The sequence below is a fragment of the Trachypithecus francoisi genome, unplaced genomic scaffold (genome assembly GCF_009764315.1).
Source record: "Trachypithecus francoisi isolate TF-2019V2 unplaced genomic scaffold, Tfra_2.0 Lachesis_group3, whole genome shotgun sequence".
NCBI lineage: Eukaryota > Metazoa > Chordata > Mammalia > Primates > Cercopithecidae > Trachypithecus > Trachypithecus francoisi.
The window spans coordinates 124053055-124066420 of NW_022681468.1; the positions used below are offsets into that span (position 1 = coordinate 124053055).

The 13366-nt window shown below is 39.6% G+C and overlaps 1 protein-coding gene across 9 annotated transcripts in view; it reads left to right on the top strand.

Moving 5' to 3' along the window:
- DPP8 (dipeptidyl peptidase 8) overlaps positions 1-10027 on the top strand; it is a 75966-nt gene extending 65939 nt beyond the window's left edge. For 7 of the 9 annotated variants that reach the window (XM_033189727.1, XM_033189732.1, XM_033189735.1 and 4 more), the window contains 3 exons: positions 1942-2084; positions 2938-3049; positions 7957-10027. In XM_033189727.1, coding sequence (XP_033045618.1) covers positions 1942-2084; positions 2938-3049; positions 7957-8079 — 378 coding nt within the window. In that variant the 3' untranslated portion in view covers positions 8080-10027. Of the gene's footprint in view, positions 1-1941; positions 2085-2937; positions 3050-7956 lie in introns of those variants that run through there. The other 2 variants (XM_033189730.1, XR_004431939.1) reach the window with 2 other exon arrangements.
- The last annotated feature ends 3339 nt before the right edge of the window (positions 10028-13366 follow it).

Consider the following 13366-nt stretch of genomic DNA (forward strand, 5'->3'; position numbering starts at 1 on the left):
ATATCTCGTTTGTTTTTTTGTTTGTTGTTTTGTTTTGTTTTGTTTTGTTTTGAGACAGAGTCTCGCTCTTCACCCAGACTGGAGCACAGTGACATGATCTTGGCTCACTGCAGCCTCCACCTCCTGGATTCAAACGATTTCCAACTAATTTTTGTACTTTTAGTAGAGATGGAGTTTCACCATGTTTGCTAGGCTGGTCTTGAACTCCTGACCTCAAGTGATCCATCTGCCTTGGCCTCCCAAAGTGCTGGGATTACAGACGTGAACCACTGCACCCAGCCTTCAAGTTTTATATGTATATATGTGTGTGTCTGTGTGTGTGTGTGTATTTTTCTTTTAAACATATATAATGTTTAAACATCTGTCAACTGGATAACTAGTTACTGACTGTTTATAGATACGTGCCAAAGAGTATAGGAGATGGTTACGATTAGTAAAGCACATACAGCATACCTATTGGATTGTAATTACTTAATTGTTGGACTGCAAGCTATGAGGGCAGGGACCTGTTTGCTCTGTACACCACTGTATCCTCAGCAGTCAAGCCTAATGCTTGGCACATAGTAGGCCCTCAATAAGTGCGTTGAATGAGTGAATTATTAAATGTATAAATGCTTACAATTCTGTAAACAAACTTGGAAAAATATACTAGAAGAAAATACATAAGGATGATAATTGTTGAGAATAGGAATTATGAGTAGTGTTTCTTTTTTTAATATTTCAATAACATGATGTTACTTTACAGTGAAAAGTAATTTTTAAAATTTTTATTTTTTATTTTATTTTATTATTTTTTTGAGACAGAGTCTTGCTCTGTCACCCAGGTTGGAGTGCTGTGGCCGGATCTCAGCTCACTGCAAGCTACGCCTCCCGGGTTCCCGCCATTCTCCTGCCTCAGCCTCCCGGGTAGCTGGGACTACAGGCACCACCACCGCGCCCGGCTAGTTTTTTTGTAGTTTTTAGTAGAGACGTGGTTTCACCGTGTTAGCCAGGATGGTCTTGATCTCCTGACCTCGTGATCCGCCCGTCTCGGCCTCCCAAAGTGCTGGGATTACAGGCTTGAGCCACGGCATCCGGCCCTTATTTTATTTTTGAGACAGAGTCTTGCTGTCACCCAGGCGGGAGTGCAGTGGTGCGATCTCGGCTCACTGCAACCTCCGCCTCTCAGGTTCAAGCAATTCTCATGCTTCAGTCTGGGATTAAAGGCGCCCACCACTATTCCCAGCTAATTTTTGTATTTTTAGTAGAGATAGGATTTCACCGTGTTTGCCAGGCTGGTCTCGGACTCCTGACCTTGGGTGATCCACTCGCCTCGGCCTCCCAAAGTGCTGGGATTACAGGCGTGAGCCATTGCACCTGACCCTTAATTTTTATTTTTAAGAACAAAATAAGGGTTTTATTCTTGCACGTATGTCTAGATGATCTTCATAATAAACATAAATAAATTCTGACTACTCCCATAATTTTCCCAGGCTTGTAGCTATCAAGAAAATAATTAGAATATGTAAATATAAAACTATGCAAAGTTTTAGTATATTTCATTTATTGTTTTAAATTCTGTACTGCCAACAGAGGCTTAAAAAAAAAAAGGTGGCTCCTTTTTTACATAAAACTGACAGTTCTCGCACATTTTTTCCTCAGTAGCAGGATGTAGTTCAGTTGTCTTTTAACAACGGGCCTGGCTTTTGTATTTCAGCTAGCCCAGGTTAAAGGTTTGGTATGTAGAATGCCCATGGAACATGAAACTGACTCACAAGAGTATCAAATTCTTGACCTTGGCACTTCACTTCAGTATTCTGAGTTGCCTAAGACATGTATGGCCCAGTCATAAGGCTAAAGCTTAAGGATAATTTTACAGTGTAATTTTGCAGTTGTAAGATCTCACTGCTAGCAACTCTCTTTTTCCAGACCACACTTGACGGTCAATGTCATCTTATGCAGGTTGCTATTGCTGGGGCCCCAGTCACTCTGTGGATCTTCTATGATACAGGATACACGGAACGTTATATGGGTCACCCTGACCAGAACGAGCAGGGCTATTACTTAGGATCTGTGGCCATGCAAGCAGAAAAGTTCCCCTCTGAGTAAGTGCAAGCTTTTTTTTTTTTTTTAAATTGAGACAGGGTCTCACTCTGTCACTTAGGCTGGAGTGCAGTGGCATGATCAGGGCTCCCTGCATCGTCAAACTCCTGGGCTCAGAGGATCCTCCCACCTCAGCCCCCGAGTAACTGAGTCTACAGGCACGTGCCACCATGCCCACCTAATTTTTTGTATTTTTAGTAGAGTCAGGCAGAGTTTTACCATGTTGCCTAAGGTGGTCTCAAACTCCTGGACTCAAGTTATCTGCCCATCTCAGACTCCCAATCATGCTGGGATTACAGGCATGAGCCACCGGGCACAGCCTAATTCAAGCTTTAAAATGAAGATTATAAATTTTCAATTGTATTTTTAAAAATTGGCTTTAATCCTAATGGAAAATTCGAATACTGAAAAACCAAGATGAATATGTTATACTAGAATATCATGGCTGTTTCTTAAAACTGAATTACAGGCCAGTTCATATAATGTTTTTTTACAAGTGATATTTGAAGCAGTTGTTTTTGCTGAAAAAAGTTAAGTACACGACTTTCAAGGTGGAAAAAATGTTATGTCTGCCTGAATATATTTTACACATAGTTTTTCTGGGGACATGCTGTAATTATAGATGTGTTTTAATATTTTAATTATAAAAAATTGAACACAAGATCTTTTTTTAATCTTTCATTACATGTGGTATCTCGTTAATATGTTACAAATTTAATATTGAAAATATTGAATTCTTATTCTAACATTACAGTATCAGGAAGTTAATATGGTTAAGTATGATTAAATAAGTGAAATTGTTTTTCCAAATACTGTACTATTTTGCCTAATCCTGTAATACTTCCATTTCTCCAGACCAAATCGTTTACTGCTCTTACATGGGTTCCTGGATGAGAATGTCCATTTTGCACATACCAGTATATTACTGAGTTTTTTAGTGAGGGCTGGAAAGCCATATGATTTACAGGTGAGTTATTCTACATTTTCTGGATAAATGCAGTCATGATTAGTGATTGATTACTTTGAAATCTATTAACTGTAGGGTAAGTCCAGATTTTTAGAGTGTCCACCCTCTGCTTAAGAGAACTCAAGTAAGAGGCATATTTAGTAGTGCCTGTAGTTGGATAAAAATTAAGATTCTATTGCAGTCAGGCTGACATACCTGCCTATCAGATTACATGACTGTGTGTCTGTATCTGCTTTCAGTTTGGAAGCATGGAAAAGATGACAGGAAGTCCATTCACTGTTCTCCTTTGCTTTTCTTTTTCCGCTTTGAAGGGTGAGGATATGCTATTTTGATTTCGTGGTTGTAAAAGGATTCTTAAGGCCTGATTATATGGTCTTTTAATTTTCTTTTATTTTACATTGACATTGGAGCAGAAACCAGCAAGTTACCCTCCTCCATTGCTCCATTTATAGATCATTATTCCAGTTTTTCTTAAAACTGTGTTTTACTCCTTAAATAGATTATGGACACACAAAAATTGAAAAAATCACTTTTTCCTTTTTAACATTTCAGTTGATATTTATGTTTAAACTATGAGATATTTATAGCAGTAATTTTTAAACTTTTTGGTTTCAGGACACCTTTACCTACCAAAGAACTTTATGTCAATTATATCAATGAATATTTCTCATACAAGATATTAAAACAAAATTTTTAAATATTTTAAAATAATAAACTATCAGCCAGCCGCAGTGGCTCACGCCTGTAATCCCAGCACTTTGGGAGGCCAAGGTGGGCACGGATCACTTGAGGTCAGGAGTTCAAGACCAGCCTGACCAAAATGGAGAAACCCTGTCTCTACTAAAAATACAAAAACTAGTCGGGCATGGTGGCGCACGCCTGTAATCCCAGATACTTGGGAGGCTGAGGCAGGAGAATTGCTTGAACTGGGGAGGCGGAGGTTGCGATCAGCTGAGATTGCGCCATTGCACTGCAGCCTGGGCAACAAGAGTGAAACTCCATCTCAAAAATGGTAATAATAAACTATTACATGTTAACACAAATCACATTTTTCATAGAGAAAAACTATATTCCAAAACAAAAAAATAATTTACTGAGAAAAACAGCAATATTTTACATTTTTCTAAGTTCCTTTAATGTCTGACATAATAATAAAGAAGACACTTACATTCTTATGTCTCTTTCTGTACTCAGTCTGTTGTGATATGTTGTTTTGGCTAAAGTATGTGAAGAAAAATTTGGCCTCACAGAGTAGTTATGAAATGCGGCCAGGCGCAGTAGCTCACGCCTGTAATCCCAACACTTTGGGAGGCCGAGGCAGGCAGATCACGAGGTCAGGAGATCGAGACCATCCTGGCTAACACGGTGAAACCCCGTCTCTATTAAAAATATAAAAAATTAGCCTGGCGTGGTGGCGGGCACCTGTAGTCCCAGCTACTCGGGAGGCTGAGGCAGGAGAATGGAGTGAACCTGGGAGGCAGAGCTTGCAGTGAGCCGAGATTGCACCACTGCACTCCAGCCTGGGTGACAGAGTTAAGACTCCGTCTCCAAAAAAAATAAAAATACAAATACAAAAATTAGCCAGGTGTGGTGGTGCATGCCTGTAATCCCAACTACTCAGGAGACTAAGGCACGAGAACCGCATGAACCCGGGAGGCAGAGGTTGCAGTGAGCCGAGATCGTGCCACTGCACTCCAGCTTGAGTGACGGAGTGGGCTCCATCTTTTTTGTTTGTTTGTTTGTTTGTTTGTTTTGAGACGGAGTCTCGCTCTTCGCCCAGGCTGGAGTGCAGTGGCCGGATCTCAGCTCACTGCAAGCTCCGCCTCCCGGGTTTACGCCATTCTCCTGCCTCAGCCTCCCAAGTAGCTGGGACTACAGATGCCCACCACTTCACCCAGCTAGTTTTTTGTATTTTTTAGTAGAGGCGGGGTTTCACTGTGTTAGCCAGGATGGTCTTGATCTCCTGACCTCGTGATCCGCCCGTCTCGGCCTCCCAAAGTGCTGAGATTACAGGCTTGAGCCACCGCACCCGGCCATTGGACTCCATCTTTTTTTTTTTTGAGACGGAGTCTCGCTCTGTCACCCAGGCTGGAGTGCTGTGGCCGGATCTCAGCTCACTGCAAGCTACGCCTCCCGGGTTCACGCCACTCTCCCGCCTCAGCCTCCCGGGTAGCTGGGACCACAGGTGCCGCCACCTCGCCCGGCTAGTTTTTTTGTAGTTTTTAGTAGAGACGGGGTTTCACCATGCCAGCCAGGATGGTCTCGATCTCCTGACCTCGTGATCCGCCCGTCTCGGCCTCCCAAAGTGCTGGGATTACAGGCTTGAGCCACCGCGCCCGGCCTGGACTCCATCTTAAAAAAAAAAAAAAAAAAAAAATGGGAGGAATATTTTAGCTTTTTCAGTTAATTGTAGATACCATTCTTTGATACTGTACCAAAACTGGACAAGTGGTAGTTTCTTAAAGGTTGTGGGATTTTGTTTGTTTTTGTTGTTTTAAATATATATATCATATGTACTTTTTATTATATTTTTTTTAATTTTATATATATATATTTTTTTTTTTTTTTTTTGAGATGGAGACTTGCTCTGTCAGGCTGGAATGCAGTAATGTGATCTTGGCTGACTGCAACCTCTGCTTCCCAGGTTCAAGCAGTTCTCGTGCCTCACCCTCCTGAGTACCTGGGACTACAGGCTTGTACCACTATGCCCAGCTAATTTTTTTGTATTTTTCGTAGAGATGGGGTTTCACCCTGTTGGCTAGGCTGGTCTTGAACTGCTGACCTCAGGTGATTTGAGGCCTTGGCCTCCAAAAGTGTTGGGATTACAGGTGTGAGCCACTACACCCAGGTATATATATATATATATATATATATATATATATATATTTTTTTTTTTTTTTTTTTTTTTTTTTTTTTTTGAGACAGAGTCTCGCTCTGTCTCCCAGGATGGAGTGCAGTGGCGCAATCTCAGCTCACTGCAAGCTCCGCCTCCCGGGTTCCCGCCTTTCTCCTGCCTCAGCCTCCCGAGTAGCTGGGACTGCAGGCGCCCACCACCAGGCCTGGCTAATGTTTTGTATTTTTAGTAGAGACGGGGTTTCACTGTGTTAGCCAGGATGGTCTCGATCTTCTGACCTCGTGATCCACCCGCCTCGGCCTTCCAAAGTGCTGGGATTATAGGCGTGAGCCACTGCGCCTGGCCTAAATATATTTTTTAAAATAAATAAGAGATGGGTGTCACTAAGTTGCCCAGGCTGATCTCAAACTCCTAAACTCAAGTGATCCTCCCACCTCAGCCTCCCAAAGTGCTAGGATTGCAAGGTGAGCTACCATGCCCAGCCAACGAATTTTTTGTTGTTTTTTAATTTTTTTTTTTTTAATTGAAGTCTTACTATGATTCCTGGGCTAGTTTCAAACTCCTGGGGTCAAGCAATCCTCCCACCTCAGCCTCCCAAGTAGTTGAGACTACAGGGAATGGGCTCCTGCATCTGACTTAAAGCTAGGTTTTAGTGTGGAATCTGAAGTGATACATATAAACTTCATGTTCTGTAACATTAAAGTGTAGATCTTATACTTCAAATGGATCTTTTACCATGCATTAGCCATCTGGAAAATAGTGGCTCACTGTGTTATTCCAGTCCTTCAAATGTTGACGCCTTTTATTATACAATATTTTAAAAATCACATATAGTTATATTACCACTGATCTCATCAGAAAAGTGTCTAAGTATTGGGAAGCTCATTAGTTAATAGTAGTAGATGCAAGTTTTCCAAAATTCTAACTCAAAAGCCCAGATTTTATCATTGGCAACAAATACTGTCAGTGTTGTCCGTGAAGTGGCCAGCTCACTTCATTCACTTTTGAGAAAATATTTACTGGATACCCTGAATAACCATAGTTGTCAGTCATTCTTTGAAGTTAAAAATGGAGTTCCATTTAAAAAGCAGCAGTTCGGCCGGGCGCGGTGGCTCAAGCCTGTAATCCCAGCACTTTGGGAGGCCGAGACGGGCGGATCACGAGGTCAGGAGATCGAGACCATCCTGGCTAACATGGTGAAACCCCGTCTCTACTAAAAATACAAAAAAAAAACTAGCCGGGCGAGGTGGCGGGCGCCTGTAGTCCCAGCTACTCGGGAGGCTGAGGCAGGAGAATGGCGTGAACCCGGGAGGCGGAGCTTGCAGTGAGCCGAGATTGCGCCACTGCACTCCAGTCTGGGCGACAGAGCGAGACTCTGCCTCAAAAAAAAAAAAAAAAAAGCAGCAGTTCAGCTTGTGACTCATTCACACTAGTACTTTTCCTTGAGACATCCTGTAGCACAGGTGCTTTATGCATTCCCATTTCATAAACACAGAATATTAAAGACTTCTACTCAAAGATTGTAACTTAATAAATTCTAATTTTTACCGCTACTTAATTGAAACTGACGTTTTTCTTTTTTATTGGAAGTGTGTGGTGGTGAGAAATACTGTGACTTCTAGTGCAGTTTAATGATAGTGCCTTGATTCATGCTACCCAGCTTACTCACCTTTGCTTTTGCATCATCACTGTAAATGCTGACACAACAAGTAAAGGCAAATACTGTCTTTGTGTTGTTCTAAAAGTAGTTTTGACCGTTTGTATCCCTTGAAAAGCTTTCAGAGACCTCTGAAACTCTATAGACCACACTTAGAGAACAAACCATTGGTCTACAGGTAAATCCATCATTAAGCCTAATTTTAATAAGGAAATCATAAGATGGGGAGAGGAGCGTTTAGATAGGATTTATTCTACAATATTGCATAGAGGCTGTGGTTCATATTATTAATCCTGTTTAAAATCTCTGGAAAGCTTTGGAAGAGGATGTATTACTAAATTCTTTTTTTTTTCTTTTTTTTTTTTTTTTGTATCTTTATTTTTTGTTGTTGGTAAGATCTATCCTCAGGAGAGACACAGCATAAGAGTTCCTGAATCTGGAGAACATTATGAACTGCATCTTTTGCACTACCTTCAAGAAAACCTTGGATCACGTATTGCTGCTCTAAAAGTGATATAATTTTGACCTGTATAGAACTCTCTGGTATACACTGGCTATTTAACCAAATGAGGAGGTTTAATCAATAGAAAACACAGAATTGATCATCACACTTTGATACCTGCCACGTAACATCTACTCCTGAAAATAAATGTGGTGCCATGCAGGGGTCTACAGTTTGTGGTAGCAATCTAATACCTTAACCCCACATGCTCAAAATCAAATGATACATATTCCTGAGAGACCCAGCAATACCATGAGAATTACTTAAAAAAAAAAAAAGCATTAACACCATGTATTCATACTACCCTATTTTCACTTTTAATAGTATTATAAACTTCATGAACTTAATTAGCGTATTTTTACAGTATACTTTTGAGTTTGTTAAAATATGATATTAGTGATTGGTTTGGTTCAGTTCCAGAATCTCTGACTAGTTACAGATTTGATAGCACTTAAATGTAATTGAATAGCTTATGCTTCATTGCTTGGGCATATCCAGCATGTTATGAACTAATAACTATTAAACTTGACCTAACCAGTCATTCATTATTGATTTTTCAAGGATAACTTAGTGGCCTCCTAAAGACACTTGTTTTGGCACTGACCAGTTTTTAGCCAATTTAATCTGTATCTAGTATAAATAATACTCATTTTTCTTTGATGATATTAATGGAGTGGGCTTTTCCTTTTGCATAAAGGCTAGTAACTGTATATGTAGCATGGATTTAATTAGTCATGATACTGATAATTACAGGCAGAAAATTTTTAATCAAATGATTAGAGCTTAAATATTTGCAGGCAAGTTTTTTTTTTTTTTTCTTTTAAGAAAAGGAAAAAGTACACATTCACTAGAATTCTTCAGAAAATTTAGTGGTGCCAGTTTCCATTTGGAATTTCCTTATTAAAATATTCTAGAATTTTAAGGAGATTGAAGGGAATCACAGTGGGGTGGGGAGTCCTGGGTTTGGGAAATGACAGAGAGAAGAGGTGGTGACGGCCTGATTAAAAACTAAGCAGAAGTAGTTTTAACAAAAAGACTCAGGAAAATGTTTGGAAACTGAAATTTAAACAACTAGAATATTAAGGAAACCAGAATCAATAAATTACTGTCTTGCCAGCACAGCTACAGAGTAACATGATTCAGGGGAGGAAGAGTTTCTTAGAGTTACTTTTATAATTCTTTTTTTTTTTTTCTCTTAGGTTTAGAAATCCTACACATTTAAACTTTATCCTTTTAAAATTATTTGAACATAATTTAGATATTGTAAGCTTAAAATACAAATGTTTACAGATAACCTCTTTACCATAAACTAATCCCTGGCAAGCCATGGCTCTCTTTTTTTTGGTATTTAAAGCCTATAAACAGTTTTCTTGAATGATCATGAACTTTTCTTGGTTTAGCACTAGGATTTAGCTATGAAGAGAGCTCATAGGCTTTCAGGTGCTAATTGAGATCTGCCCTGTTAAGAGTCTTGGGGTGCTAGATCGGTCACGTTGACACCAGTGGCAGGGAAGGCATCTATGAGTTTGATGCTTTTTATCGCACACTTCAGTGTTTAGAAAGTTATTACCAATACTTTTAAACAACACTCCAAGAAAATTTGCTATATTTCTTTCTCATCACTACAGAGAGAGTAGATTTCCCCATAGAGAGCACAGCCTTCATTAGTAAGGTTGGTGACTACTGGTAAGAGGTGGACTTCATTGACACCAAGTGGGAGGTAGGGAAAGCCCAGAAATGGCAGGATGGCATGGTGGTTCTGTCATTGGGAAAGGTATTGGGTTTTGCTGTTTATGTTTATACTGTATAATAGATATCACACTTTTTCTTATTATCTGTATATGCATTGCTTTTCATGTTTGATATTTTCCCATGCCAAGATTTGTTTATATATATTTTCAATGTTAAATTAAATTGATTTGAGTAACTTTCTTCCCCAAGAAAGTATTTTCCCCTTTAAGTATATATCTGACTGTGGAGGGTGTTTTGCTTTGTTTTGTTTGGACTAATTGGCCTCAAAGAATCGATCCTTATATGCAATATAAAGTAGAAATGGTATATAGTAGCTTTTAAGCAGCTACTCCATTGAAACCTGTCACCCATTAAGGCTGTTTCTTCAAAATGGCACCTTTTATTTTGCTGAAACAAACTTAGAAAACTTCATGTACTCTTGAATTCACTGGTTCGTTGTTTTCCTTTTGCATGTTGCCTTCTCCTTTCCTCCTATCACAAAGAATGTTTCCATTATCACTCCCAGTCACTTAAATGCCATTCTGCTGCTTTAGCAGGAAAAAATACCTGAATGAATTCACTTGCAGAAAGACAGTTTGACTGAATTTGCTTTTTACAACCAGTGTGGAAAATATCATAGTCAATTGAGGCAATCAGTAGAAATCTAACTGAAAGTTTGTACCCCATGAGTATGGGTAACAGCTTAAACGGCAAGAATATATAAAAGTAGCAACAGTTTAGTGGGAGCCAAAAAGCACTAGGTTACATAATATCATACTGTGTTTTTAAAGACTTGATAAATGTGTACACTTGAACAACCATTAAGAGGGATAGTTACTTGAGCATTTTAGAGTAGTGGAACTCAAAATCTAAGATTGATCTGGAATACTTACTAAAAGAAATGTAGAGTTTTGAATCTCACTCTAAATACATTATAGGCACACGCCATCATGCCCGGCTAATTTTTTTGTATTTCTAGTATTTTTTGTATTTCTAGTATTTTTTGTATATCTAGTATTTTTTTTGTATCTCTAAATACTCTAGTATGTATTCCCAGGCTAGGCATGGTGGCTCATACCTGTAATCCTAGAACTTTGGGAGACCAAGGCGGGTGAATCACTTGAAGTCAGGAGATCAAGACCACCTTGGTCAACATGGTGAAACCCTGTCTCTACTAGAAATACAAAAAAATTAGCCGGGCATGATGGCGTGTGCCTATAATCCCGAACCTACTCGGGAGACTGAGGCAGGAGAATCGCTTGAACCTAGGAGGCGGAAGTTGCAGTGAGCTGAGATGGCGCCACTGTAGTCCAGTCTGGGCGACAGAGTGAGACTCTGCCTCAAAATAAATAAATAAATAAAAATTTGTATTCCATTGATTTGGGTAGACACCAGGAATGTGCATTTCTAACAAGCTTTCCAGGCGATCCTACAGTAAGTCATCTATGGACTACTTTAAGAAACTCTTCTATAGAGAATGGAGTTGGATTAATAATAGGTGATTTTTTACACTGGACTGATTCACAAGAACCTAAACAGTAGTCCATGAAGCTGCTCATCTGTGGTAACTGTTTGGCCCTTCTCACTCTGAAAGCCGCAGGAGATGTTGACTTTGTTTCTATCCCGTTTGTCTGGAGATTAATTTTGGAATAAAAGTTTTTCTCTTTATGCCATTCCTGGTTCTTTTCCAAAGCCTCATACAAGAGGATTAGGTCACAATGCATGCATTACCTTTTTAAAAAATGCAATGTTGATACCGATGCTTACTTTTTTTTTTTTTTTGCTACTTGTTTTATTCCTTCCAGATAGTATAGCCCACCTTTCCATAGCATAGTTCTCTTCAGATGGAATGATTCCTGTAAGATTTCTCATTATTAAATCATGCATTTTCCAAGATGGAATCAATCTTTGATTTAATCTAATCTAATATTCTCATTTGTTAGAAGAACAACCTACATGCTAGAGAGAGAGGAGGAGATATACCCGTGACCACAGCCAGTTAGTAGCCAGTTGGTGCTGGACTCCAGCCAGGTGTCCTGCCTCATGGTAGTTAAATGATATATAGAAAAGGTAAATTTTTAAAGAAATATTTATTAATATATTCATATAAAACATTTTAAAGGTAACCACATAAAAATGGTTAATTTTTCCATTCCAAAGTAAATGCTAAGCATGCTTATTAATGAAGCAGTACTTCTAATTAGTATATGACATTCTGAAGTTAATTAAACTCATTGCACTAAATGTGTCTTCCTTGGTATAGTGGGGGATTTGAGGATTGGAATATAGAGTAGAGTGCTTGCTTACACCTGGGAGCCCATCTTATAGCTATTTGATGTAAGAAAAGAGACATGGCCATTTCTAAACTATATAAGGTGAGTAGTCTATTCCCAGCAGATATAAAAGAGAAAGAAAACTTTTTTGACTCCCACCTTCCCAGCCTCACCTATCCATCTTCCAGCCTCAAATATGGAGATGTTAGTGCAAGGTGCTGGGCTCTAGGTAGTCATTTCATACGTCCTTTACAGGTAAAGAAAAAGTAGTGTTTGTATGTTTGTTTTTAAATAACCCCAAAATAAATTTATGTTGTATTCAGCAAAATTGGAGTTCAGGTGTTTAATTTTAGAACATAAAGTGCCTGCTGTTTTAAGCATTGACTTGCATAAAAAGAATTGCATGTCTCACTCCAGTAAGCTTATGGGTTTTCTCATTTTTAGGTATATGGCTTTTAATCATGTAAAGTGAAACATTAGTTTTGTTGCATTTTATTACAGGTTCTTTGTTGCAATAAAGATGCTGCTGAAATTAACTGATTTAAATGTTCCTTTTTCTCCCATTTGCCCACGGGAAATGTACAACCTTGCCTTGATTAGTGGCAACTATGGAGTGACTAATACACATGAACAAGGTCACGTGCTTGCAGTGGAGAAGAGAGACTGCAGTATAAAGGATTACATGGGGGTTTTAGTATAAACACTAACCAAAATGCATCCAAGCCTAATGGGAGGTGTGCAGAGAACTGCTTTCTATCTGCAAGTGGTTCCCAACAACCAATGGTTGATACTACATGGGTAAATGGTGCTTACAGCCAGTGAGGAGCATATCCCCCTACCCCACCCTCCACCCCCGAGCACCTGGGGGTTTGTGGGAATACCACCTAGAGTTGATAGTGGCTTCTGCATGCCGCCCAGGAAATTTTTTTTTTTTTTTGAGACAGTCTCTCACTGTCACCCAGGCGGAAGTGCAGTGGCACAATCTTGGCTCACTGCAAGCTCTGCCTTCCAAGTTCACACCATTCTCTTGCCTCAGCCTCCCGAGTAGCTGGGACTACAGGCACCCACCACCACGCCTGGCTAATTTTTTGTATTTTTAGTAGAGATGGGGTTTCACTGTGTTAGCCGAGATGGTCTTGATCTCCTGACGTCTGACCTCGTGATCCACCCGCCTTGGCCTCCCAAAGTGCTGGGATTACAGGCATGAGCCACCACGCCTGGTCCCTACTGCCCAGGAAACTTTGAGGGAGTTTAATGTACTATGTATTTCAGAGGTTTCTGGGTTTTTTTGTTTTTGTTT